Genomic DNA, 26,543 nt, shown 5'->3' with positions numbered 1-26,543 from the left:
TTTGGACGTATAAATTAGGTAATTGTATTGATTTGCTTTTGCATATTTAGGATTTTTCCCTCGTCCAGTTCACACAGTAGCAAGCAGCACTGCACTGACTGTGCTGTGGGTTTGGGTCGCCAGAGGTCAGCATTGTACGGACTGTTGCTGTCAACAGAGGAGCTCGGGATACGACGTGTAAATAGTAAGATAAGCTGCAGACTGTTTATTTATGTTCGATACACTTATAAAGCAGGAGTATTGTAGTTATCGTTGATGCTGGATCAGGTTTGCGGAGCAGGTTTTTGAGATGACTTACGCCTTGGTTTGGGATGCGCAGTGCGCTGCGCTGCTGACTGGGACTGCTGCAGTGTAAACAAGACTGTCCGAGGCTGCAGCTCTGCTGTCTGTGGGGGAAGAAGATAATCACAGAATTCCACTGATAGCTCACTTCTCAGCTTTAAAGAGTGAGCTGCAGTTTAACCCAGTCAGTTCTCTTTCCCCCCCAATGCCCAACGACTTCACTCAAATTTCTGCTGCAGATAAACTGACCCGAGCGCTCTTTTTAAGGATTTTCTTATTTAATCAAATTGGACATCTGTCACTCTGTACGTCTGCCACTTCTGAGCACCCAACAAATCTCGTCGTTGGATGGACTTTGTTGCTGAGGGACTATTAACTCTCCGCATATCAGCGAAATGACGGAGAACCAGGAAACCCCAGACGCGGAGGACAAGACTCTGTCCGGGAGCGCGACCTTGCCGCTCCGGCCGCCGTGCGAGCGACTCTCCTGCCACAAAAGCAGCGTGTGCTCCCGCTCCTACTTCGTGGTGGTGATGGTGTTTTTCCACGTCTACATCATTAACGTTATAGCGCTGCTGTTTTACGTGCACTACAGCAGCGGGCAGGACGATGCGAGCCGGAGTCGTGATGCTCCGAGCGGCAGCCACCAGCGCCCGGAGTCGCGACGTCCGCCATCAAAGCCCGAGTTTCTGCGTGATGTTTCCCTGACAAGGATCGAGGGAATCAGGGTGAGTAATGTGGCGTTGCATCGCTCCCGCTCCCTCATCCTGTGACAACACGCACACGGCACCACAAATCACCTCTGATTCATCTCTCCAGGTGGGACATGTCCAGAAGGTGTCACTAGTGCCGGGCAAAGTGCATGAGATGCGGACTTTGAGCCTGAAACCTCTGCTGTTTGGTGAGAGGCACAACACCCATGTGGCAAAACAAAATCTGCAGCATCCACGAGGCTTTGAGGGCCAAACAGGTTTCCTTTTCTGGGTGGAAACAAGCATCCAGTATACAGTATCAACCCCCCTCCAAACACAGCCTACTGTTGACATATGTGCATGCCAGGACCAGAGCTACATGAAATAGGCCAATAAGTCCTGAGGCAACTACTCCCCCAGCTTTGCACATCTGATCAAATTAAGGGCTTATAGCTGACCGGGTAAAGAGCAGAAATGCATCTGTACCTGAAGAGCAAAATGCATCAACATACAGCATGCAGCCATGTAGGAAAGATGATGTGCAAGCATTAAACAGTGGAAAATGTCTAGTTCATTCGGTTACTTTCTGTTCTCTTCGTCAGTGTTGTGCATTAGTATCAAGATATGACTGTTTCGGGCTTTTTAGTAGTGTTTAAGCAAGGCATCAGGATGTCAACTAGCAGCTGATGACACTTTAGATTATTCTACTCAAAATGTTTAACGCAGTTTCCCAGAGTCCAAAGCAGTAACTAACAAATCACAGCTGCAAATCTTCCCTAATGGAGAAGCTGCAATCAGCAAACATTTTCCAGAAAAACGAGTCTCAAAACTATTGCTGATTCATTTTATATCAATTAACTAATTTTATTTCAGTTTTAGTCTGCATAAATTTAATGCCATTTGTCGGACAGTTCTGCACGACCGCATGGAGAATCTGAAAATAAGAAGCAGCAGAGAAAATGCTGCAATCATGCATTCTCGATGACTTCAGTGAGTTTCTTCTGTAGCTTTACCTCTAGAAATCTCTATGCATTTTTCTCTGCAGAGATCCCCGGGTTTCTGTCAAAAGACGAGTGCCGTGTGGTGATGCAGCTGGCTCAGCTTAAGGGTCTGATGGAGAGTCAGCTGATGGTACAAGACGGTCAGGAGGAGCTGGCCAAGGAGCTCAACCTCAGCCCAGAGGAGATCTTTAACCTGCTGGATATCAACCAGGATGGACAGTTGCAGCTTCATGAGGTGTATGTCCGTTTGTGGATTGTGAGACTGTACTGTAGCATTAATGTAGTTTATTGCTTTCCATCTCCAGAGGTGGTTAACTCATTCCCATCTTTACTACCCTGAATCTACCAGATACTGACTCATTCACGAGTGAGGGATGGAATCTGGCTCACACCGGAGAATCTGAGAGAAATCTATGCCGGGCTCAAAGCTGATAAGGACGATAATGGTAAGAAATCTACTTAATTCATCATTCTAGGGTTCAAACAACACTTCATGCTTTGACCTGTCTTGTTTTTAGTGTTACAAATGTCAATTAGTTTAAAGCCTACTGCTTTCAAATCATATCATCATACTTCAGTTAATGCAGCATGTACTTTATACATACAGTTATCTTTGTTTGCAACATATGAAATATTATAATTGCAGGCCTTGTTCACTAAATAGTCTTGAAAATTAACATTCATTCATTCATTTTCCAGGCTAGGACAAATATACAGTTGACATAGCAATATTTTGTTTTTCAGTAATGTAAACTGGGATCTTAACAAAATACAGATTGCATTGTAAGACTGATGTAAAGAGGTCATCCTTGACCCAAGTCATAAACACTAAGTATTTCAAGTCATATAAATAGCAAGTAAAGCATTTCCACCTAATTTTAAGAAATACAAATGTTATAGGAATATTTATGATGTGCAGGAATGTGCAAACTATTTGCCTGATGTACATAAAATTTACATATCACATTGGTTGAACTGTTTGAGATGTGCAAAAAGCTGTGTGCTAATGCAATACACTTAGTGAATGTCTATGGCTGAGGGTGAGAGGAGAGAGAAAAGGCCACTGTGAGACTATGGGCTTGTTGAAGAGATGAGCTGCTGAAAACTGTGGATCATTATGTAGATATATCAGGCACATTATTACCTGGTAACACAAGATACACCTACATTCTGTGATGAATTTTGTTTCTTGGTTAATTTTACAAGTACATACAGGTACAGGGACAGTAAACCTGCTGACCCCAATTTTGCCATGTGTGCACGACGATTTATATCATATACATTCCCATATTTTGCATAGGTTTGTTGAGTCTGGAAGAGTTCAGGCTTCTGAGCAATGACGCCTTTCAGCGCTTCCTGCTGCAGCAAGGAGTGAAAAGGAGTCAGCTGGTGAGGAACAGTCGACACACGTGGCTCTACCAGGGCAAAGGAGCTCACCAGGTACTACAAGACATCAAGACCAGGTGAGGAAAACACGACATTACATTGGATAAATTGTGTTGTTTTGTTGTTTTTTTTAAACTAATCATTTCTTGACCTTGTCCTAACAAAGGGTAACTCGCCTCACGCGCCTCCCGCCAGCATTAGTGGACCTCAGTGAACCGCTGCAGGTGGTTCGCTATGAGGAGGGAGGTCACTACCACGCCCACCACGACAGCGGCCCCGTCTACCCTGAAACAGCATGCACACATACACGTCTCGCAGCCAACACCTCCACTCCTTTTGAGACGTCCTGCAGGTGAGATTACTTAAAAACACAGTGTTAATACTAGCACTAAATCTCAATAAAAATATCTGTGAATGTGCAGATATGAAACCATCTGTCCGACGTCATTACTGAGCTGTGCGTTATCACTCCGTTGTGACAACTGGCATGTTAGTTTGTGTGACTCAACATCGTCATCTTGGACTAATTAGTGTGCTTGCCAATGAGTGAGAGTATCTGTGTGTGTACTGTTTGTTTGCACCATACATGTGTGTGTCAATTTAAATCTGTGTTGCACACTTAGGTACATCACAGTTCTCTTCTACCTGAACTCTGTTGATGGGGGCGGGGAGACCGCATTCCCTGTGGCAGACAACAGGACCTATGATGAAGTGGTGCGTAATTGTGTCTGGGTCTGGAGATGTTACGGAGAGTCCTGCAAAAGTACTGTGTACATACTGTGCATGTCTTTCATATCTGTGTTAACTCACTTGTTTGTCAGTGAGAGCATGGGCCCGAGATTAAGCAGACGGTATCACTGAGTTTGATTGTGCGCTCTAGTCTCTCATACAGAACGACGTGGATCTTTTGGACACCAGAAGGAATTGTGACAAGAGTAACCTGAGAGTGAAGCCTACCAGGGGTACAGCGGTTTTCTGGTACAACTATCTCTCTGATGGAAGAGGTGGGTGAATTAAAGCATGGTTTCCAAGAATAATGTTTAAAAAAAATGCATATCAGCATCTTGATTTCATTTTGATTTGAAGGAGAAAAAATAAACATTTTAAAAGCTACTAGCCTAGCCGTGCTACACCCATGTTCTGAAGACACAAGGGTCTAGGCACGCTCGACAGGGAGGGAGGCAGGCTAAAAGGTTGTCTATCAAATCACTCTGCAGCAATTGGGTAGGTATACAACCAATCAGCGCAACGAATAGGCTCCTAGAGCGCCGGAAATCAGAGGATGCGGTAGTTCGGTGAAGCCTTATTTATACAGTCAATGGGTGAAGCTCAAGTATATTACAGACATGTTAACAGAAAGATTATTCAGAGTCGGTGCTAATGGAGCTCAACGACTGTTGTTGTTTTTGTTGTCGACCCTGGCAGAGAATTAAATTTGTTGCCGTGGGTTGTCTAGCACGGCTAGGCTAGTTGTTTCCGGTTGTTTCTGTCAGAATCGTCACGCCTCTGTCGTCACTTAGTTACGCCCGCCTTCTGACTCTACACTTCATGGTGATTCGTCGGCCAGTTTTAGGAGAATCCAGCCTCGAGCCTTATGGAGGGTAACTAGACCCAACCTGGCAGAGAATTAAATTCGTTGCCATGGGTTGTCTAGCGCGGCTAGGCTAAAAAGCTACAGTTTTCTGGTATACTTATTATGTGCCAGAATTAACCCCAAGGTGAAGAGCATTTTGCATGTTGTCAGTCTAAAAAATCTTATCATTATGTCTGTGAATATTAATCAAGACTGTATGTAAATGGTGGATATATCTGCTGTGAGGAAACTCATTGTTTTATTAACTGCCATTTTGAAGAGGTTGGAGTTTGCCATGTGTCATCTTAGTCTTTTGAAACTGGCCATTCTCTCAAACTTACCCTGCTTTATCTTCTGTTTTACTCCAAATGGAACTATAATTTATAAAATGAACATCGTGCTGTATTGAAGAAGACTTGAAGCTTAGAATTAAAGCCATAAACTCATTTGGCAAATGTTCACAAAGGTAGCAAATGAAATGAGAAGAAGGGTTATTTTATTATACATTTCTATACTGCCTGACTTCTTCTTGCAAGGAGGACCCCTGCTGGCCATTAATATAAATGCAGGTTTCAATCACATTTATATTTATCACATCGGCTGCATGGTTTTGTCCTCTCCTTCCGCTGCTGCCACGTGACAGCGCATGTTACATTTTTCAAAATCTCTTTAATTTTGGGAGCCAACATCAACAGCCTCCAGGCAGCAACAAACATGCCAAAAATTTCAAGTATACTAGTGATTTTTTTGTTGAAGTAGACCTTTTAATGACAGTGCTCACCTTGCTGTGTGCAAATGTTCCACAAAAACAATTCCCCTGTCACTTTCTTTGCTTAGCTCTGGCCAACACGATTGTGATTGGTTTCAAGAATACAAATAAGCCAGTATGTTACTTTCCCCTTGAATGATAATATGGTGCAGCTGGACCATTTTGTGCTGCTATTCAAGACTACTTTTCAGCTGAATGCTTTGTCCATCTTTTATATACAGTTTGTGTTTCAGACACACAAGCAGCGCTATAGTGCTACTTAAACACAACAATATTTCTAATACTAACACGGAGAAACCTCATTGTCCCGCTCGATTTAAGTTAGGAAACAGTGTCAGAAAATGACGGATGTCTGTACCCGATTTTATGCCATTTGATCTTGAAGATTTGCAGTAGATGAAATCTGGTGGCACCAGATGAAAGATCAGTGAAGCAGCACGGTTAACAAAGTTCATCAAGAGAAGCACGTTGATGTCTATAACTTGATGACAGCTGACCCAATCGTTCTTAAGACATTTTATTCCAAAACAAAAAATGTTAACCTTGTGGTGCGGCAGGAGTAAAAATCTGGTATGTCATAAAGTAAGTCATAAAGATACATCTTACATCTTACAAATCTTACCATTTAGCATGTGATGGCACCATTTATGCAGCTGAAAGTCAAGATTCAAACTCATATCGATGTGAAGAATATATCATTTAAATTATAACATTTTCTGTTTATTTAAAAAAGTATTGCAGTAGCTTTTATAGATATACTGGAACTATACATTATATATTTTGACTAACAGCTTACATTTTCCAAAGAAACTTAAATGTAATGTTAGTCGAGAAAAGAAACTTGCTTCCCTGATTAATCCTTCACTCATCAGTTGAAGCTGTATGTTTAATTGCCAAAACATCACTGTTTAAAAAACAAGAATGTTTGATGATTTTGCTTTCCTCATTAGGTTGGGTTGGAGAGCAGGATGAATACGCTCTGCATGGAGGCTGTATGGTCACACAAGGCACTAAGTGGGTCGCCAATAAATGGATCAATATTGATCCAGACTACCAGCGGCAGGCTCGCTACCAGCAGTTAGTGTCACAGCAGCAAGAGGATGAGGATGATGAAGGTCTGACTCTGAACACAGACGTACAGAGTCCCAGCATCCATCAAGACTTGTAGCTCATACACCAAATTTATACATTTTAAAAAAAAATCTTCCTAGCCTTCCTCAGTCCTGTGCACAATGTTTCTGGTAACATCCTCTGTGGCCGGTTTGTAGAGACAAGACTTATTCAGGGAACGAGGTCACAGTGGGTTTATGCAACAGTAAAGAGATGCTTTTGTTGAATATTGGTTGGATATTGCTATCCTGTTATTTTTTATCGACTATAATTTTCCATTTTAGGAGTGTTGCACTAGAGACTCAATCAAGGAGTTGTGATTTTTAAGAAAAACTTTCCTTTGCATGCATTACCTTAAACACGTTTTGCTGTTGCCATGAGCAAAAATTGCACTTGAAAACTGAAATGACAGTTGTAAAACATTTCGATGTCCTACGTTGTTACTGCTGCCATTACCAAAAATAGGCTCACACACTATGTGTGATGCATGTTGCCTTGTCTTTGTTCCTCGGATTCCTCATTATTTTCTTCTTGTAGAATGCACAAACACATGAAAATGCACAAGGTATTGCTCAGATGTTCAGATTCCATTTTATTTATTTACTATGCCAGAATGTTCTGTCTCACTCTCCTACACTGAATAAAGTTAAATGAAGCTCTCCGGTGTCACTCTTCTTTTACATAACTTAAACACAAAATGCATAAATATCCATTCAAGTCAATGATAAGATGAAACAGACACAATGAAGCATTTAGTTTTAAGATCACTAATTTATATGCAGTGATTCGTTTTTAGCTTCACTCAGTGCTTTCATCTATTCATTTGTAAATAACATTTCTCAGCTTCTGATATTCCCTCCAGTCAATGTTCTTCATCCTGTGAGCTGGATCTTCTGCTCGGTTGAAGACTTTAAAATTTCGTGCTGCTGTGCATGTCCTATGATGAAACAGGTTAGAAAGTCACTTATTTAAAATGACACGATCATATGTTTTTAGTGGATAGCACCTCCCTATTTTAAATATATCAATGAGACTTTGAATTACTCAGTGCTGAGAATCAACTGTCAACCAGTTGTAATATGGCATATTAAAATGTCAGCGTTGGACTTTTCAGATAAAACATGAACAGGCTCACCAGTGACGGTTCGTATCTGGGGAACGATGTCGCTCCACGATGGTTCAGACAGTAAAGCACAGCATCGTGAACAGAGGCGAAAAGATGTCTCTTTGTTATTGAGTCAGAGAAGAATTCACTGCGCTCCAACTGCTCCACCACAGAGGCTGAAAAGAAACAAGTTTACAGGGAAGCTACCACCACCATGGCAGAGCTGTTTAAGGCAGTACACCTTTGAGAAGGAGAAAATGTATTCGCTCACCCTGACAGCCAGCCATGTAGATGTCCACATCAATCTCACTGAAGTCCTGGAAAACCTGTCAATGTAATAAACAATAAATGTTTCTCCTCACCAAACATCAAAAATCTGACTTCACATTTCTCATCTGGTGCCATTTCTATATTAGTGTCACAGTGAATCATCACAGTCAATTTGACAGTAACAGTAAAATGATCAGTTATGTCTGACTATAAACTAAAAGTTGATAAAGTCATTAAGTGTCACTGTCACTCAATTAAATCTGAATATGTGCTTACTCCTGATAAAAGTTTGTGTTATCTGTATTTCTCTTTAACCTGCCTTGTCTGACATTAGGATTTGTCATTGAACAAATTATTTTCAATACTAATAAATCTAAAAACATTGTAAAATGTATCTTTCTAACAATAGAACCAACAAACAATATAACTCTTTAGCTCTTCTGTGAAACCACCAAGACATGTTCATGCTTCTGGATCTTACAGCTGAATGACCTGAATGTTTTCTCCTCTGAGCTTTCCAAATGAAGGAAAACAAAGTAATAGTTAGAGTCATTCCATCTGAAAGCATCAGAATTTTTAGAACAATTTCTGCTTGACCATTTTTAATTTGCTTGAAATTGTTAAAGCTTCAATTCTGAATAATTAGAAAGACATTCGTGAAATTGTATTTTGATATATCTGATACATTTTGAGATAACTTTTTAAAAGCTGCCTGTCAACTCACTTTAAGCACATTTTTGAAATTTCGACTGTGTTTGAACAACAACATCTGAGGAAAAATTAAAGATTAAAGCTTGACAGTTTCACTGTTATTTGGAATCCGAACACTGATTCATAATTTACAATATTAGACAAGTAGATCACACAGTGTAAGATTTTAGGTGAGCTAATTAGGAGGGGAAATGAAGCTATTATAAAATGTTTATCTAAATGTCTAACTTTGAGCTCACATTGGCAAAAAAAAAAAAGCATTTAGAATTGTAATGCAAATGAAAATTAGTGATATTAAAGTGAAAATATGTAGGTGCATGTCATAATAATACAAAACAAAACATATGTATTCCATTTAAATTTGAAATACTTTGTTATAAAATATAAAGGAAGTTATTTCCATTTCATAACTGTTTCTGTTTCCTTTTATACCCATTTTGCAACTCCAGAACTCTGCTGTACTTGGGTTAGGCTATCAAACAATAATAGTATTTCATATAAACATGCATTTTTTTCTAGTTTTATCCCACAAAGTACTTGACATATTAACCTTAAATTTCAGAGAAGGTTCGAGCAGAAGGCCCCTGCTGATTTGAGGTGGAATAATCCTTGAGACCTTTTAAGCCATGTAATGTTTTTTCCTTTACAACTTACATTTTTCATCATCTTGATAGCCACTATATCGATGAAGTTAGCCGTGGAGAGGTCAAGAATGATGGAGTGAATGTCCCAGGTCCACTTGCCCAGAGACCCCAGAGAGACTCTCTCCAGGTCTCGGCTCAGTGTGTCCTCACTGCTGGAGCCCAGAGTGGTGGTGTCCCCGTCCTGCAGCTCAGACATCCACTCTAAGCTGGTGCAGTCTGGATCTCCTCCTTTCAGGTACTCCCACCGAGAAGGACCGTCTGGTGTTCGGGGAGTGGTGGGGATGACAAACACTGTCCCATTCTCCCGCTCAGTCCAGGCCTGGTCTTCCTCCTCTGAAACTGTCCCGTCTATACAAGTGTCCCCCCAGAAGTCGACATCTTCTGCTACAGAGACCACAGGAGATCCAAACAGCTGTTCAGCCGCCTTCTGTGCCCGTCTCTGAGAAGGGGTGAGTGGAAGAAACGATTGTATTTACTATAAATTGAAAGACAGTACATCTACAACACTCATATTAAGGATTTTCATGTAAATGTTCTTCTCATTCTCATGTCACAAGTGGCCAGACTCCTAAAAAAGTAACTACAGTCCAGTCCTTGAAATGTTTAGTTAGTTTTAGCAAAAAATAACCCATATTGCTGCTATTAGACCAAACATTTCTAGGACATTACCTCTTTCTTTGCCTGCCTCTTTGCCCGTCTCTCAGCTCTCCTTTCTCTTCGCCTCTGTTTGGCCTCCTGCCTCCTCTTATAGATAATCATTTTACTGATGTCCAGTCCACTCTGAAAACAGATATAGAAAGTGAAACCTCACAATGACAAAAAAATTGTATTCAATAATGATCTTCTTTTCCTTTCGGCTTTTCCCTTCAGGGGTCGCCACAGCGAATCAATTGCCTCCATCTAACCCTGTCTGCTGCATCCTCTTCTCTCACACCAACTACCTTCATGTCCTCTTTAACCACATCCATAAACCTCCTCTTTGGTTTTCCTCTAGGCCTCCTGCCTGGCTGTGGAAAACTCAGCATCCTTCTACCAATATATTCACTCTCTCTCCTCTGGACATGTCCAAACCATCTCAGTCTGGCCTCTCTGACTTTATCTCCAAAGCCCCTAACATGTGCTGTCCCTCTGATGTACTCGTGAGATCGGGCTGAAATATAATATACACATTCTTTTGAAATACGTTCTGAGTGGCACGAAAAGTCCGCCGTTTAAAATACATTGGTGCGCATTTCGTGGTGAGTGGCACGAAAAACATGACGAAATCGTGTTGGTGCGCACGAAACCGAAACTAAAACTTATGTGACAGTTTCACGAATCCTCGTGAGATCGGGCTGCATTCCCATACATTCGATTCGCATGTTTGATTTGGCCAAAGTTTTACGTCGGATGCCCTTCATGCCACAACCCTCTGTATTTATCCGTGCTTGGGACCGGCACAATAAGACACTGGCTTGTGTCCCCTTGCAGCTACATTGTATTCAATAATGATACAAATGTAAAATATACTTAACTTATTTAGCACTTTTCATAATCACATTTTACAGAGTGTTACACATAGGTATTAAGTTAATAACAGTCAATCAGGACCTCAGTGTAGAGATCAGTAATTCTCTGGTTTCAAAGGTGAGGATTTGCTGCTTTTGTCACACACAATAATAAATCATCAAATTTATAATGACATACAGACAAAACAGGTATTTGAAGCACAATTGTTGATTTTAGAAAATTAGGTAGAACATTTTTATAATGTTGTAACATTTTATTGACAAATTAATTTCTTAGTCAAGAAAATCTGAGCTTTCTCTGCAATTGAAATAATTCCCATTTACAGCCATGGAATCAATATTGTTGTGAGGAAAGAGAACAGACCTTCTTTTTCAGGGCTTCAAGGTAGAGGTCAGCATTGGCGAAATATACTGTAGCAGATGAGCGAAATATAGTAACACCTGGAATCTCTCTGGCCTGTCAAACAGAGAAACATCAGGAGATTTTTTTTTCCCCAGTCTGGATAGAAAAAGCTTAAATTTCTGACTTTCCACCCTGTTGTCTCACCTGTCTGTGTGTCTCTAAGTCAACATATAGCTCCGTGCCTGGAACATTTCCCAAAACAGAGTATGCTGGCCTGAGAAAAAACAAACAAAAAAAACTATATATACCATGCATTATGTCTGCGTACGGTGTTTGGTCTAATAGAGCAGGTGATGCTGGACAACAACCGCTGCTAATGTTTCCTGTCTCAAACACAGCATGACCGAGACAATGCAGAGAGGAATATATTATGAGGAGGAGGATCTTACATCTGAGTCCTGAAGATAACAGTAAAGAGAGCAAAGATGATGGATGCTGCCAGACCCAGATCCAGATTGAGCAGCATTGTTGACACCCAGGTGACCAGCCACACCACCTGGGTTAGGGTGAGGACACGGGGGAGGACATTTCTTTTACAGATTCAGCACAAAAAAACAAAAAGCCAACTCTGTCGCTAAGATATTGTAAAAATGATGTAGTATGTTGTCACGAAGTAATTGATTTGTCCTCTCACCAAATCGATCTTGCTTCTCCTCCACAGTGTGACAATGTCAGCGTACTGCTTAAACATGCCCTTCAAATTTACAAAGACGATCGATGCAAGGATGGCCTGAAGCAACACAATCGGATGTGTAAATCATATGTGTACCCACAAATGAGGCAAATCGATATATGGCATTACACAAGATACATCATAAATGTTTACTATAATAAAGACAAGCTGTTTGCACCTTTGGCAGCTCTTGGAAAAGAGTTCCAAGTTTGAGTATAGTCACCAGCACAATTAGAGCTGAGGCCACTCCAGCCATCTGCAAGAACAACACAAAGATTGTTCATGGATTTAATTAAGTATCTGTCTATGCTAACATTTCAGGTTGTATCGAGGCCCACAATTGGACAGTAGCCTGGCAATACGACAGCACATATTTCTAACATTTATGGCTCCCTAAAAAATATCAGGTATTCTTTACAGTCATAGTTTGATTGAAAGCATAGTTTAGATAATAAATACACCTGATATGTTCTACAACTGCAGTGTGTATCATGTTCTGAATTTCCCACACTTCTTCTTTCCAGGGGATTATTCTATTTGTTAGGGCACAGTATTATTTCATTTTGTATGTAAATCAGACTCTGAAGGAGCAAGCATTCTTTAGAGTCTGAAAAGTAGAAAAGGTCAGAGCGTGAAGTGTGAACGTGAAAATCCAGAGCTGCATACACATAACGATTTTGTTTCTGTTCCACTCAAAAAAATGATCCAAGTCACCTATTCCTACTTAATAAAAATGCATGGCTGCAGGCTAAACATTCTGATCTGCTAACTTAGATAAACCTTTTAACTTGCAAACATTATTTTTGATAAATTCTCTTGACATAATAATGCTGGTAATTGCATCAAATTAATATTGTGTGTCATTTAAACTCAAATTTCTGTTAATTGGTTTAAATGTAAGTTGAAATAGCTTAATTAAATTAGTTTAAGTTCATGATTTCAATTAAATCTTTTGTTATCCCAATAAAACATTCCTTACTAGTTTGCTAATTGTTGATTACTTAGAATATAATTATTGCATAGTAGCTTTTATTTCATGTGTAAGTGTGCAAATAGAATAATTCTGGTTGCTCTTTGTAATGTCTTTTGTTCTGTTGCTCACTCACTTGTGTTTTACCTCCGGTGCTCTCTTGGATGAGACTTCTAGACATGGAGGGGCAGACAGAGAAGCACTGAAAGAACCCTCCCACTGCATTACTGAGGCCCAACGCCACAAGCTCCTGCAGCAAGATGGAGACAAAGACACAAAAATAAGCAAGAAAAAAACATAGCCATGACTGTATGTTGAGGGCAGAAGCAGAAGTCAAAGGTTTTTTAATAATGTCAGCTTTGGTTCACCTGGTTGCTGTCCACATTGTATCCATGTTTTATTGCGAATGTTTTCCCAAGTGAAATAGATATGGCATATCCAACAATGGCTAAAGCAAAAGCATCTCCTATAACCTCTCCAAAAAGACTCACATCTGGTACACAGGGTGAACTTAACCTGGCACACAGGTAGAGGATAAGAACCAGTCAGTACCAAACAAGATAAAGGTGGCTCAACCATAATGAATGCAGTATAAGGTGAATACAAATACTCACCCACTTGGAATTTCTCCAACAACTGAAACAGTGTAGTCACTGTTCAAGTGGGCATATGATGATACTAATGTCCCTGCCACAATCTAAAGCAATCACAGGAAATACATGGATCGTAAACACAAGCATAAAAAGGTAGATTTCACCATACATCTCAACCCTCAATCATGAATCATTAAAAGCTGGTTAATTATAAACCAGACGTGGACCTCATTATTAGCCATAAATATCACATTTTTGCTGCAAAGTGCACAAAAAAGCAGAGGCCCTGGTGCTACTGCTGATTCAGCTGCTTGTTTCCACTATGTCTGTGCTTTTTTTAGTGCTGCAGCATCAGCATCAGCACAGAGCTCAGAGGTGATAACATGAAAAGCGGCGAGAGGCCAGCGAGACAGAGAGAGTGTCCTCATATCAACTGACTGTGATGAGCTCCACTGGGATGGGCACCGGCAGCTTTGGACTGAGGAACGAGTTCAGCTCTTTGGCTGCAACTAGAAGCGCCATCGTCACAGCACTGACCACCAGTGTGGGAAGATGAGTGTGGGGCAGCAAAGAGCAAATATCCTTCAAGGTCTGGAAGTTTAAATTTAAAAAAAAAAAAAAGGAAAGGGGAAGCTGTCAACACACAAATGCAGAGGTGCATATACGTAACAATTTTGTCTCTATTATACTTTAAAAAAGTAATTTAGATTACGTATTTCTACCTAAATAAATGTTTGGATGCAACATAAACATTCTCATTTACTGATTTAGATAAACACAAAAGTAAAAAACAAAAAGTTGCAAACATTATTTAGAAGGGTTGCATTGACATTATAATGTTGGTTATTGCATCAACTGTACATTGAGTGTAATGTAAACTCAAATGTTAGTTTGTTTAAGCCTAAATTCAAGTTGAGGTAATGAGATTGGCTTGATAACTTTATGATTTAAAGTCCCCTCCTGTGCCTTAACACCCAACTCCATACTATTAAGCAATTTTTCCCAACACAGTGCAGCTTGTTGGTTGAGTTTCATTAGAAGTTGTCATAGCTCAAAAAGATTAATGCAAAGTGTTTTTGTTGAACCCAAACACTATCTTTTACAGTGGAAATGAAATCTGTTTAAAAAGACTCTTTTATCCTTTGGCTATTTTCCTAAGCTACATTCTACACATAGCTTACAATAAAAAGAAACATGATGACATATTACAACACATTCATTGATTTATATTTCTTGGAAAACGGTGTGTATAGTCAAGTATTTGTTTAAGTATCTTTCACTGTATTAGATTTCTTGTTGCTCAGTCTTGTGTCAAGAAATCCCTTATACAACCCTTTTTCACATATGCAGTAGTACTCTATGAGACCTGTAAACAGAGTTTGATGCATAACACCTCTGTTAAATACAGAATTGACAAGAAAGGGGTTTTACTTGATAAAGTGCTTCAAAAAAGTCCAAATGGGAGAGCCATAAAGCACCAGACCTGATATTACACAACACTGGACCCTAATGGCATTTTAGAAAAGCATATGGAACTCCTTTAGGAGTTTATATGCACTGATCAGAACCATTATGACAAGTGGCATGAACAACATCGAGCTTCTTGTTATAATGCAATGTTCTGTTAAGAAACCTTGAGTCCTGACATTCATGTGGATGTTTGACGTGCATCACTACCTAAACATTGCAGGTCAAGCAACTCCTCCGACCCCCAATTCCACCATGGCAACAGCAGTCCTTGATGCCAGTTGCCACCCTCAGCAGGACAATGCACCCCGACACATTGCAAAAACTGCTCAGGAGTGACCCAGGGAACATGACAGAGCTAAGGTGTTCACCTGAGCAACTTACTGAGCATCTGTGGGATGTACCAGGATAAGCCTGATCTAGGTAGGTCCCACCCTGCAACCCACAGGACACAGGACAGCCCCAGAGGTCCTGTGTTCATGCCCCACTGGGTCAGAGGAGTTTTAGCAGCATAAAGGGGACTAACAGGCAGGTGTTATAATGTTATGCCTGATCGGTGTATATACTGCAATTACTGTAACAGATTTTGTGTTGACACACAATGCAAAATAGGTCAGGACTGTTTTACATATTAAAAACAAGGCACAGCAAGCACAATCAATACTTGATAGTACTCACATAAACCAGTGACAGCGGGCCACTAAACCGTGTAGGGGAAACTCCAAAGATGTACTTCAGCTGTGCCACAACAGCATGAGCTGCAGCAGCTGTTGTGTAAGCTCGCACCAGCGGTTCAGACAGGTATGTTCCCACAAATCCAAACTTTACAACCCCCAATAGCACCTATGAACACAGACAAATGAGTTCTTTGTAGCTGTGACAGCAAGATAGGACATTAATATATGGGCGGATGTTCTGTAAATATGCTACCAACCTGGATAAGTCCTCCGAGGACAGTAGTAGCAGCGGCCACCTGCACCCTTAATGAGTCCCGGGCAGCGATGTCCACCTCTGCAGTGATGTTGGTCCCATTCATTATGAGGAAATCCACATCTGGAGCAAGTCTCTCTGTCACACTACCTACCATGATGCTGAGCACAGTAAATGTACCTGAGCACAAAATAAAAACCGCCACATGTGTTAATACAAAGTTTGTAAAGCTCATGGTGCAATGTTCATTACTTACCGATGGAAATATGGCGTGAAGTTCCAAAGAAGAAGTAGATTAATGCTGGATAGAGGGATGTGTAGAGCCCAAATACAGGAGGTAGAGAAGCCAGCAATGCATAAGCCATGCCTGTGGAAGATTTTGTTACACTACAATGTTTATGGAGCTGGAAAGTGAAATACTGTCCAGAAGACTGAGATTTTTCTTTACAATACATGGAATAAAAGTCATATAATAGGATAAATCATGGAATTCAATTTATTTCTGGAGTATTGTTGATTTTGACTCATTGGATTATTTTTTTTACCTTGTGGCAGGTGCATTATGCCCACACTAATCCCAGAGACAAGGTCTGGCATGCCATAGTCCCAGATTGAGTACTTGGGCAGCCAGTATAACACAGGCAAGCTGCTCATCACGCCTCGCTTCAGTTTAGGTAATGTGCATCTGGAGGGATTTGAATGTTTAACTGTAGATATTCTACAGCATAAATTCACTGAAAATATGCCACATACAGTACGGCAAGCAGCATAGTCCTAAAAATCTAAGATTGCCTTACCTTAAGGAATCTCTAAGCTGCTCAGTTGGAGAACGATGGATGTCAGAGTATGCTTTTCTCTCTGTTATCTCTTCCAGTCTCTGCTCATCCAACACTTCTCTCTCTACTCTGTATTTCCCGAATCTGCGAGCAGAATCCATTGGGATGAATCTGTCAAGTTAAAATTTTTTTTTTTTTTTTACTCTTTTAATATGCCGCACAGATTTATTTCAAAGACCTAATTGGAAGAAACTGTCCTCAAAATCCAGTTGCTGCACCACAACTGTCAAAACAGCTGCATCTGCATATGTACAACATACTGACTAATGGTTAACTACAGTCAGGATGTCGTGGGCAGTGATGACTGACTGCAACAAGCAAAGGATATAATGAGGCCTGAAAGAGGAAAAATATTAACTTCACTGAAATTCACCAATTAAGTGCTTCTATCCTCCCTGTTTTTCCATCAAGCCAACAAAAATGGAGTTAATGAACCATATAATATTACTCAAACTACACTGGTCAAGTCTCTAGTGCAGGCAACTTCTGAACTGCTTCAAGTGTGTCGAATTCAAAAGAGATTTTAATTAAAAATTCAGAAAGTTAGATGTATAAACATTAATTTCACTGAATGTACTATTGGCTGCAGCAGGCTGAAGAATCTGAATATTAGAGATCAAAACTAAGAAGTAAAATTAGATTTTTCAATCACGTGGACGCACTGTATATGCTGGGTCTTTAAGAGAGTGCCGTCATGAAATCTGAATCCGAGCTGGGAGCAATGTTTCAGTCATTCCAGAGCTGCAGGCATGTGACAGCGGCAAACATGTTGGAAAGGAGAATTAGCTCAAAGTGAAATATAATGCTAATGCATCATCATGATTTAACATGTAGATCATCTTTTACATTTACCATTGCAGCTGCTTCAGAACCCTCTCTTTACTGATCATTCAAACCTGTCTGACACAGTTACTGTCTGCAACAACACTGTCTATTTTTGGGATTGCAGCTCAGAGGGCAGCAGCAGCGGAGGGGGGCACATAACTCAGCCTTGCGTTTGCTCAGACCTTTCTCACCCCAGTGACTGGCACATTCAGCAACATCAACAACACATGCAGCCTGTTGAAAAACACGGATACTTACTGGTCTTCTTGGACTGAAGAAAACAGATCTTGGTAAGACTTTCTAGAAGGAATGCTGCATGATCTTCTGTACTAACTTGTAAGAGGGCACATGTTGCTTTACAGTTTATACACAATATTTGTTAAATAAGCAAACTTAGCTCATTAAAATGGTGACTTCTGAATGTAAAGCTCATTTTGTTTGTTGTTAGGCAGTATGAAAATGCTTTTGTGTTGCTTTAAAAGCTTTTGACTTGATCCTGATTCAAATACTACTTATATTTAATTCAAATCTTTATGATATGAAACCTGAGACTGCCAAATAAGATGTTGCAAAATCAGTAGCTGACTGTAGTTCATAAGATTTCACTCATGTTTGCCCATGAAACTGCATTGTGATAAAACCCAATAACTGTTTTCTCTCCTTTGTTTTCCAGAGAGAAGCACCGCTATTTGTTTGAGGTGTGTGAAATCTCCTGTGCTGCTTTGTAAATATTATTTTAGTGAACATTTTTACTCAAAATGGATCTAACTGCCAGACATGGGCTGGTGCTGCTCGACCAGCTGAGGAAGATGAGGGAGGTTGAGCATCTGACAGATGTGCTGCTGGTCGCTGAGGGCATCAGCTTCCCCTGTCACAGGGTCGTTCTTTCCGCCTTCAGTCCGTACTTCCGCGTTATGTTCACATGTGGCCTGCGAGAGTGCAGCAACAGAGAAATATTCCTGCGTGACACCCCTGCAGACAGCCTGGCCCTCCTCTTGAACTACATGTACTGCTCAGATCTTCCTCTCACTAATGCCAATGTACAGGGCATCTCCATCGCGGCATTTCTGCTGCAGATGGATGACGTGTTCACTCGCTGTCAGCAGCACATGACTGAGAACATGGATGCCTCCAACTGCCTTGGTGTGTATTACTTTGCCCGTGACCTCGGTGCAGAGGAACTAGCTGACCACGCTCAGCGCTTCCTCAGGCAGCACTTTGTCCAAGTCTGCCACAATGAGGAGATCCTCGAGCTGGAGGCTCATCAGTTGGGAAAACTACTGTCCTCTGATGACCTGAACATTTCACGAGAAGAAACCATCTTGGACGTGGTTCTTCGTTGGGTCAAACACAGCACTCTGATGGGTGGAGAAATCCGTAGTCCACACCTTCCAGAGCTCCTGAGGAAGGTTCGTCTGCCACTCATCAACCCTGAGTACTTAAGGGAGGCGATGACAAGGAACACGGCCCTGCTGGCTGATGCTGAATGTCTGGAGATGCTGAACGAAGCTCTGGAGGTCACAGCGATGCATCCCTCAGCTGCACCACGCAAACTAAAGCTGCGCTATGGCATGGAGACCACAGACCTGCTGCTCTGTGTTGGCAATGACAGTGGCGGGATCAGGTCAAGGTATGGCAACTTTGCTGAACGCAGCTTTTGCTTTGCCCCGTCCACTGGCCGAACCTACTACATCACCTCGCCTCGCTATGGAGAGGCTCTGGGATATGTGTGTGCTGGAGTTGTGACTGAAAGAAATGACATTATCGTGGCAGGAGAGGCGAGTGCACGAAGAATGGCCCGCCAGAAAGACATGAACGTTGAGATCTACAGGTAAGAAAAGAGGGGTCACATTTGATGACGCATTTTGTTGCCCTGCACAGACAGAACTGACTGTTGTCTGATTGGGTTTCCAGGTACAAAGTGGAGGCACAAGGAAGCTGGGAACGCCTGACTTCAGCAGAGTACCGTGATTCTTACACTCTGGGATCTCTGGGCGACACTCTGTACCTGATGGGAGGGCAGATGAAGCTGAAGAACCAGTTTCTCATCACAAACTGTATGGTCTCTGCAGGGTGGACCTTGGAGGAGCGCAGCACCCCTGCCGATGCCTTTGGCCTATCACAGTATGGTCAGAATGAAAGATCGCCTGTATGTGATGGGTGGTCGAACCCCACAGGTGATGCAGAAAAAAAAACCTTACGAATAGAGAAATTACAGTTGATGAAAGTTCTGTTTGTATGACTCTCCTCTGACTGCACCTGCTCTGCTTTGTCTTGCCCTCCCTCCATTTCTACCTTCCAGTCATACCGGACGGATGATGAGCCGGACCGTCTTAGTAACCGCCTCCTCGAGTACGATCCAAACACGAATAAGTGGACAGAGCTGGGTCCCATGAAGTACTCAAAGTACCGCTGCAGTGCTGTGGCACTCAATGGGGAAATTTATGTTATGGGTAGGACACTTTGTTCAGTTACTTGGGAATTATTAGACACAGTATTGTCATGATTCTGTCATGTGAATTGACTTAATTGGTTTCTGTCAGAATTTGTTTTAAAAGGATGGTATTGGTGACCTGTTTTCCAGGAGGTATTGGGTGTGAAGGTGTGGATCGCGGCCAGTCACGTCACTGCCTCGATGCTGTGGAGATCTACAATCCAGATGGAGATTATTGGAGGGAAGGACCTCCTCTCCCGTGTTCCCAGCTTTCACTGCGAACCAACGCCACCAATGCAGGAGTGGTGGGAGGAAAGATTTATGTTTGTGGATATTACAAAGGAGCAGGTAATGACAGAATATAAAAGAGTTTTGAAATTTTTCTCCATGTGACTGTACTGATCTTCGCCTCTTAACTCCCCTCAGATCGTCATGATGACATAACAAAGGACATTTTGGAGCTGGATCCATGGGAGAACCGGTGGACGGTGGTGGCTCGGCGCGCTCTGATGCATGACAACTATGATGTCTGCTTAGTGGCAAATCTCAACCCAAGGGGACTCACGTCCCCACCCGCAGACTTAGTCAAACAGTGACACCGCTGTCAATCAGATCAAAGTCTGTGTGTGAGAATTAGTGAGGGAAATTAATCGTTAATGCACTTATTGCTGGGCCAAAGGCATTCTTTTTTTCAAGCAGAAAAGGTCTTAGTGCTCTGCATGAAAGAGAGTCTGTGGTTATTGGCTGACTTGCACATCAGTAGCCAGAAAAGTAATTTGTAAATACAGTGTTTTGTTGCTTCTTATTTTATTGTGTAATATCTGCAGAGAGGATTACTAAAAATCTGCAGCTGTGTCGCGCATATATGGAGGATTGTTAGCAACACCAGGCGAGGATTTCCTTTCAAAAGCATAAGTGATGATTGTAATGGCAGACTTCTAGTGTTGATGCAAATTATATCAAAATTGTAGTATTTGGCCTGTTTTTAGGACAAATACTTAAGCTTGTTTTTAAGCTGACAGTGGCAGATTTAGTAGATATGTAACTGCAATTATTGCTGATGCTTGAAATTGCAGTTTACATCAACGTCTTTTCAGGCTTGACCTTTGACCTTTTGGATATAATGTCATCACTAGATCCTTTTATCACACTATTTGTGTGAAATGTTGTCATAAGTAGCCTATGAGTTTTTGAGCTGTGGCTAAAAATGCATTTTTTGAGGTCACAGTGACCTTTGAGCTTCGATTATTAAAATCTAATCAGTTCATTCTAAACTACAGGTGGACGTTTGTGTCAAATTTGAGGAACGTCCCTCAGAGCAGTCATTCTATCATTATATTCACAAGAATGGGACATGTGGACAACTGTAAAACATAATACCTCAGACCACAGCTGTCATCATGACGTATAAAAATGTTGCATTTTATACCAGAGAAATTCATGTCATTATTTATGGTATGCTTGCTTAAGCTGAATAAAAATATGTCACTGTTTTTGCAAATAAACATGCACTTTATCCATATTCTTGAGCATGACTGTTGCAGTGTGATCACAGCCACTGTTGGTATGAATTTAAAACATACATTGACTACACTGATTACCAATAACCATTAAGTCTTTTCATCTTTTGGAGGCCTGTACGATGCTTATGTTTAGTTTTGTTTGAAACTGTTTGGAAAAGGTTAATAATTCAGCTCTATTAGAGGATGTACTTTAGTTCTTTTCAAATGTATTTCAATACACAGAGATGTGTTTCTAATATTAAGTATGCCCTTATTGGAATAAATGAGGCAAGATATTCAAAACAACAAAAGCCAGGTCTTTAATGATGACATGTAGAGGAAGTGAAGTACTTTTACGCAACTGAAATTATTATTATTTACACTTATACTAAGAATACAATGTATTTTTACATGTTCTGGATTCAAAGAAGTGTCAAGGAAATCAGCAGGCATTAAATGTGAGTTTACTTTCACTGCCAGGTCAGAAGTATAAATTAGAATAAATTAGTTTTAATAAATCAGCAAAGATATGTTATTAGCACAATATTTTTTAAGTAAACACAAAGAATGAAAAAAATTGAACAGAAATTGGGTCAAGCAGCCCTGAACTTGTTCTATTACATCCCTTCACATATTTTCTGCTGTATGCATGAGGCAAAAAACATTTAGCATGGCATGAATCCCTCACAAACATTGAATAACTTTCCAATAGATCATAAGTAACAAGTGTTAATAAATATAAATATTTGGGGCTTTTATTCCCCTTTGCTCCAAAAATTAGAAGACAAACACTTCACTGCTCTAACACCTTTACTCATCCTTTAAAAGTCTGAATCAGACTCAAACAACTGCCACAAGGATACAGGTTTCACGGTGTTGGACTCAGCTGAAAGCTTCTCTAAGATGGGTGGGATTTCTTCAAGGCCAAAAGAGCTGCTGCTGTCCTGAGACCAGCAGCTCAGAGGGTTGATGAAACATCCTGCAGCTTCACTGGACTTTGTCTCCCTGTTCAGTGGCATCTGACTGTTGGGGTTAACACTGTCCTGGCTGGATACACTGTCCAGATAACAGTGCTCACGGAGAGATCCTGAAAGATTCTGTTTGTTTGAGTTAACGAGGGGTGGACGGTTTTCATCAGAGACTGTGCACTTTCTCCTCTGTGAGGGCACCAATGGTCTCTTTTTGCGCCTCTTGTGGCCTCTCAGAGGGAATTTCCTCTGCATGATGATGTGGCTACGATCCTGAGGGTGAACTTCAACTTGATTTTGTTCAAGGTTGTATGATGCACATGCAAGCTGTGCGCCATCGAGCTTGTTATCCTGCAGGATATTGGATGATACTGACTGCTCCAGCACTGGTGACGTCTGGATGGCGCTGTCCATCGCTTTCTCATGGCTGGATTTGGCTGAATGTTCTGAGACTAAAGTGCTGAGCAGCTTTAGGGCCTCTTCCACCATGTGTCCTTGTCTTCCCTGCTCCTCTCTCAGACTCTCTAGGCTATTCTTTAAACTTTGCAGATGTGAGTCGAGCTCTGCCGTTGCATCGCCATTCTAGAGGATAAAAATGAAGTGATCAGATACATTTATTAGCCTAAAATATTTTTTTTCCACAGTGAAAATACAGATACCTAGAGCATAGGCTACATACAGTTTACCTTTTGCAGTCTTCCCTCCAGCTCTGTCATCACCTCTTTCTGGGACTCAACTTTATTTACCAAAGTCTCAAACTGTTGGGAAATGTCCCTCTGAAGGTGGCTCAAATTAATTTGCACTAGAATGAATAGATTAAGCTTATAAGTTAGCATACAAAGTAAAAAAAAAAAAAAAAAACACTTTGCACTGAAGTCAATATGTGTTTTTAAAAAAATACCAAATTTGGAATTGTGAGTGTAGGTGTTTAATCATAGGACGAACAGCACCATCTACTGGTAATAGGATATACTTGCTCACCATTTTTTAAATTTAAAATATAAATATTAAGTTAATTTGATCTATAATATGCAAAAAGACATTTTTAAAGATTTCATCTGAAAACATGCATTAACTAAGAAACTTACATGTTGATGCAAAATTGTCAATTTTTTCATAAATTGTTTGGCACACAGTTGTATTTCTCTCTGTGCCCACGACCAGTTGTTGAATCTGAAATGCATAGTATTACATTTTACACTGAGAAAGCAGGAGCTGTAAAACATCACAATGGGTGCCCATAATCACTTACATTGCTGAGAGTTTCTCTGATGTGTTGGCATTCTTTGGCTAAAAGGTCACTGTTAAAGCAAAATTGTAAAAACTGATTGTAAAATAAAATCAGAGGTAATAAGGACTACTTTAATGTTATCACATGATAAAAAAGACCTACCTGTCATTTTTTTCTTTTGCCTTTTTCCTGTCCTCTTCAAATTTATCCAGTAATCCAGAAATTCTGGTTTTGTCCTTCAGGTTTCCTAACAGGAGGGGTTTAGTGTGATAATTGTTTGAAAACTTTGGGTCACTTCCCTAAACAGCGACAAAAAAAAATGTAGATCAGAAGAAACACAAAGAGATATACTGTAACTTTGATTCACATAAGAGATTAATAATAAACCTAGATGCTCTTATGACCCTATAGTTATGTTTTGTTGTCTGAACAAAAGTCTTGGTGGTTTCATACACAAATCAGACTATATTCTATCATGGCATTATGAGCATTTAAATGTCTCCTTTTCATACAAACAAAAACAATACAGTGCCATCATAAAGCACCCATACTCGCTAGTTTGCAATGTTATACATAATGGAGAATACCACAGTGCTACCTTAGATTAACAGATACAGCAAAGTCTCACATTTAATATGGTACATTTCCACAATAATACAAACAGCGTGATATGTGTTAGAGTTGAAATGGTTATTACGTGTTCACTGTTCAGGCTTGTACGATGCTATTATGATATTATTTACAGATGTGGATCATCATTTGGAGCATAACACACATGTAAATTTGTACAGTAATTTGTACATCATTGTCATTAAACCACATCTGAAGACCAGCAGTAACCTGAGTATAATCTACATGCACATAATAATGCCCTTTAGTGAGCTGGCTTGCCATTACTGTGTCAATAAGCACCACCTGCAAAATGAAGATCTCACCTCTTGTGAACTTTGCTGTGAATTCCTGGAAGATAAACTCATATCCTGAGAAGCGCCCTGAGAATTTTCAGGCCAAAGCTGAGACCCAAAGAAGAACTGAGAGTCTGTTAAACTGGAGTAGCCGCTGGTAGCAGCAATCCTGTTCATTGTTTTGACCCCACAAAGGTTGGATGAATTAAGAAAAACACAAGCACAATTTAGTTGTACAGAAATTCAGCTGGTAAAGAACCAAACCTTTTTTCTATGTGCTTATAAAACAAGTCAATATTTTTAGTCTCAAGTAATGCACTTTAGCTAGCTACCTGCTTCCAGTGGGGATGCTCAGCATGTCCTTGATATTCTTGATGTGATTCATTGTTTTTGGTTACCTGTTGGTGAAAACAAGTCAGAAGCAGTTTTATACAGCGATGTCATCTTCACAGCATCAACACAGCAGCTAAAAGGTTTCTGGAGTCATGCTAATTAGCTAGCTAATAGCTAGCATGAAGGAGTTGTTTTAGAAAACCTTATTAAACACTTACCATATACTAGCTATGTAAATTTATAGCAGTCTACAACGGTTACGGTAGATTAAATAGTAAAAATAAACTTACTGTTCACAAACCTGACGAAGAGGTGAGTGTTAAAAACTATCTTCAAAAATATCTTGGAGTATTTAAATTCCCCGCCGCCGAGCTGCCTGTCAGAACGAGGCTGCGCTGCGTTCAGGGGTCGTCGAAACAGTCTCCGCTACTGCTCAGTGCAGATCAGAAAGTAGGTTTAACAACAATCAAAGGAGGGGTTTTCTGTCTTTTCGAAAGAGCTTTTGATGACTCATTTATCTGTTTGTTCACTCTATGCCACTACCAAAATCTTTTTTTAAGCAAATCCTCATGTGGGGAAGAAGTTCGTTACTTTTAGGATGAAAAAAGCAACACAAGTGACAAAACAGGACAATCGTGAAGGGGTCCGTCAGCCTGTAGTGAAATTGTCCCGAGGTCAAAACTACAAGAAGCCAGACGTCCCAGTGTGATTCGTTGCAACTTTTTTCTTTTGTTTTCTTTCTTTCTTTCTTTTTTTAAAGAAATTTGCAGAACAAAAGAACAACACACGCTAAGGGTAGACTGTATATTACAATACAATATAATACAGTACAATGACTTTATTAATCCCCGAAGGAAAATTCAATTTTATTATTATTAATATTATTAGCTTTTTCTGCAGCAGTGCATTATGGGAGGCTTGAGTCAAAATCTAGTTTTCTCAGTTTGTTTTTTATATTCCAAACATTCCTATCTCAGCTGACTCGGGCGAAGGCAGGGGACACCCTGGACAGGTCGCCAATCTGTCGCAGGGCTACATATACAAACAAACAAACAATCACACCTAAGGGCAATTTAGAGTAACCAATTAACCTCAGCATATTTTTGGACTGTGGGAGGAAGCCGGACTACCAGGAGAATTCGCACACATGCACAGGAATAACATGCAAACTCCATGCAGAAAGATCCCAGGCCCACCCCGGGTTTTGAATCGGGCATCTTCTAGACGCAAGGCGAAAATGCTAACCACTAGATCACTGTGCAGCCCTGCTTTTAAATCAGTAAAAAAAAAAAAAAAAAAAGCACACACACACACACACACACACACACACACACACACAAATATGCATATTAGAGACTGGAAACGGTAATGTATTTTAGCTGTTTTTTGTTGTTGTTGAGACAACCTGCATAGCAAAAATTA

At 40.5% G+C, this 26,543-nt stretch overlaps 4 protein-coding genes across 4 annotated transcripts; 2 read left to right on the top strand and 2 right to left on the bottom strand.

The window, feature by feature from the left end:
* The first annotated feature begins 99 nt into the window (after positions 1-99).
* On the top strand, positions 100-7,472 carry p4htmb (prolyl 4-hydroxylase, transmembrane b). Its single transcript, XM_022212185.2, has 9 exons — positions 100-1,010; positions 1,102-1,183; positions 2,020-2,210; positions 2,325-2,421; positions 3,276-3,438; positions 3,528-3,713; positions 3,985-4,075; positions 4,242-4,365; positions 6,654-7,472. Exons 1-9 carry the CDS (start codon positions 678-680, stop codon positions 6,869-6,871), a joined length of 1,485 nt encoding a protein of 494 aa, XP_022067877.1. The 5' UTR covers positions 100-677; the 3' UTR covers positions 6,872-7,472.
* On the bottom strand, positions 7,386-17,736 carry slc26a6l (solute carrier family 26 member 6, like). The gene is made up of 19 exons (XM_022212183.2): positions 16,885-17,736; positions 16,633-16,772; positions 16,344-16,454; positions 16,092-16,267; positions 15,836-16,000; positions 14,129-14,281; positions 13,712-13,794; positions 13,466-13,613; positions 13,234-13,347; positions 12,306-12,383; positions 12,089-12,184; positions 11,844-11,950; positions 11,599-11,668; positions 11,416-11,508; positions 10,213-10,323; positions 9,554-9,982; positions 8,190-8,244; positions 7,949-8,094; positions 7,386-7,750 (listed from the first exon to the last, which is right to left on the bottom strand). Exons 1-19 carry the CDS (start codon positions 17,022-17,024, stop codon positions 7,724-7,726), a joined length of 2,442 nt encoding a protein of 813 aa, XP_022067875.2. The 5' UTR covers positions 17,025-17,736; the 3' UTR covers positions 7,386-7,723.
* A 176-nt stretch (positions 17,737-17,912) lies between these two features.
* On the top strand, positions 17,913-21,704 carry kbtbd12 (kelch repeat and BTB (POZ) domain containing 12). Its single transcript, XM_022212184.2, is given in 7 exon segments — positions 17,913-18,038; positions 18,422-19,579; positions 19,663-19,806; positions 19,808-19,925; positions 20,051-20,201; positions 20,333-20,530; positions 20,609-21,704. Coding segments are annotated over 6 exon segments (1,854 nt in total). The 5' UTR covers positions 17,913-18,038; positions 18,422-18,506; the 3' UTR covers positions 20,779-21,704.
* Positions 21,705-22,003: 299 nt separating this feature from the next.
* On the bottom strand, positions 22,004-26,366 carry LOC110963725 (interactor of HORMAD1 protein 1). The gene is made up of 7 exons (XM_022212197.2): positions 25,121-26,366; positions 24,819-24,957; positions 24,046-24,182; positions 23,905-23,953; positions 23,741-23,825; positions 23,339-23,454; positions 22,004-23,234 (listed from the first exon to the last, which is right to left on the bottom strand). The coding sequence occupies exons 1-7, from the start codon at positions 25,171-25,173 to the stop codon at positions 22,506-22,508; spliced, it is 1,308 nt and encodes a 435-aa protein (XP_022067889.2). The 5' UTR covers positions 25,174-26,366; the 3' UTR covers positions 22,004-22,505.
* Between the last annotated feature and the right edge of the window lie 177 nt (positions 26,367-26,543).

Source organism: Acanthochromis polyacanthus, chromosome 5 (genome assembly GCF_021347895.1).
Source record: "Acanthochromis polyacanthus isolate Apoly-LR-REF ecotype Palm Island chromosome 5, KAUST_Apoly_ChrSc, whole genome shotgun sequence".
Taxonomy (NCBI): Eukaryota; Metazoa; Chordata; class Actinopteri; family Pomacentridae; genus Acanthochromis; species Acanthochromis polyacanthus.
Note: the sequence above shows the minus strand (reverse complement) of the source record. Positions and strands in the feature narration are given on the sequence as shown.

Coding starts and splice junctions, on each gene's coding strand:
- slc26a6l (XM_022212183.2), bottom strand. CDS start 17,024: ATGGATTCTGCTCGCAGATTCGGGAAATACAGAGTAGAGAGAGAAGTG. Junction 16,001..16,091: donor TCCTCGGAGGACTTATCCAG/GTTGGTAGCATA, acceptor CTGTGTTCATAG/GTGCTATTGGGGGTTGTAAA. Junction 13,795..14,128: donor TCCCAGTGGAGCTCATCACA/GTCAGTTGATAT, acceptor TGATTGCTTTAG/ATTGTGGCAGGGACATTAGT.
- LOC110963725 (XM_022212197.2), bottom strand. CDS start 25,173: ATGAATCACATCAAGAATATCAAGGACATGCTGAGCATCCCCACTGGA. Junction 23,826..23,904: donor TCAGAGAAACTCTCAGCAAT/GTAAGTGATTAT, acceptor TATGCATTTCAG/ATTCAACAACTGGTCGTGGG. Junction 23,455..23,740: donor TGACAATTTTGCATCAACAT/GTAAGTTTCTTA, acceptor TATTCATTCTAG/TGCAAATTAATTTGAGCCAC.
- p4htmb (XM_022212185.2), top strand. CDS start 678: ATGACGGAGAACCAGGAAACCCCAGACGCGGAGGACAAGACTCTGTCC. Junction 1,011..1,101: donor CAAGGATCGAGGGAATCAGG/GTGAGTAATGTG, acceptor TCATCTCTCCAG/GTGGGACATGTCCAGAAGGT. Junction 3,439..3,527: donor CTACAAGACATCAAGACCAG/GTGAGGAAAACA, acceptor GTCCTAACAAAG/GGTAACTCGCCTCACGCGCC.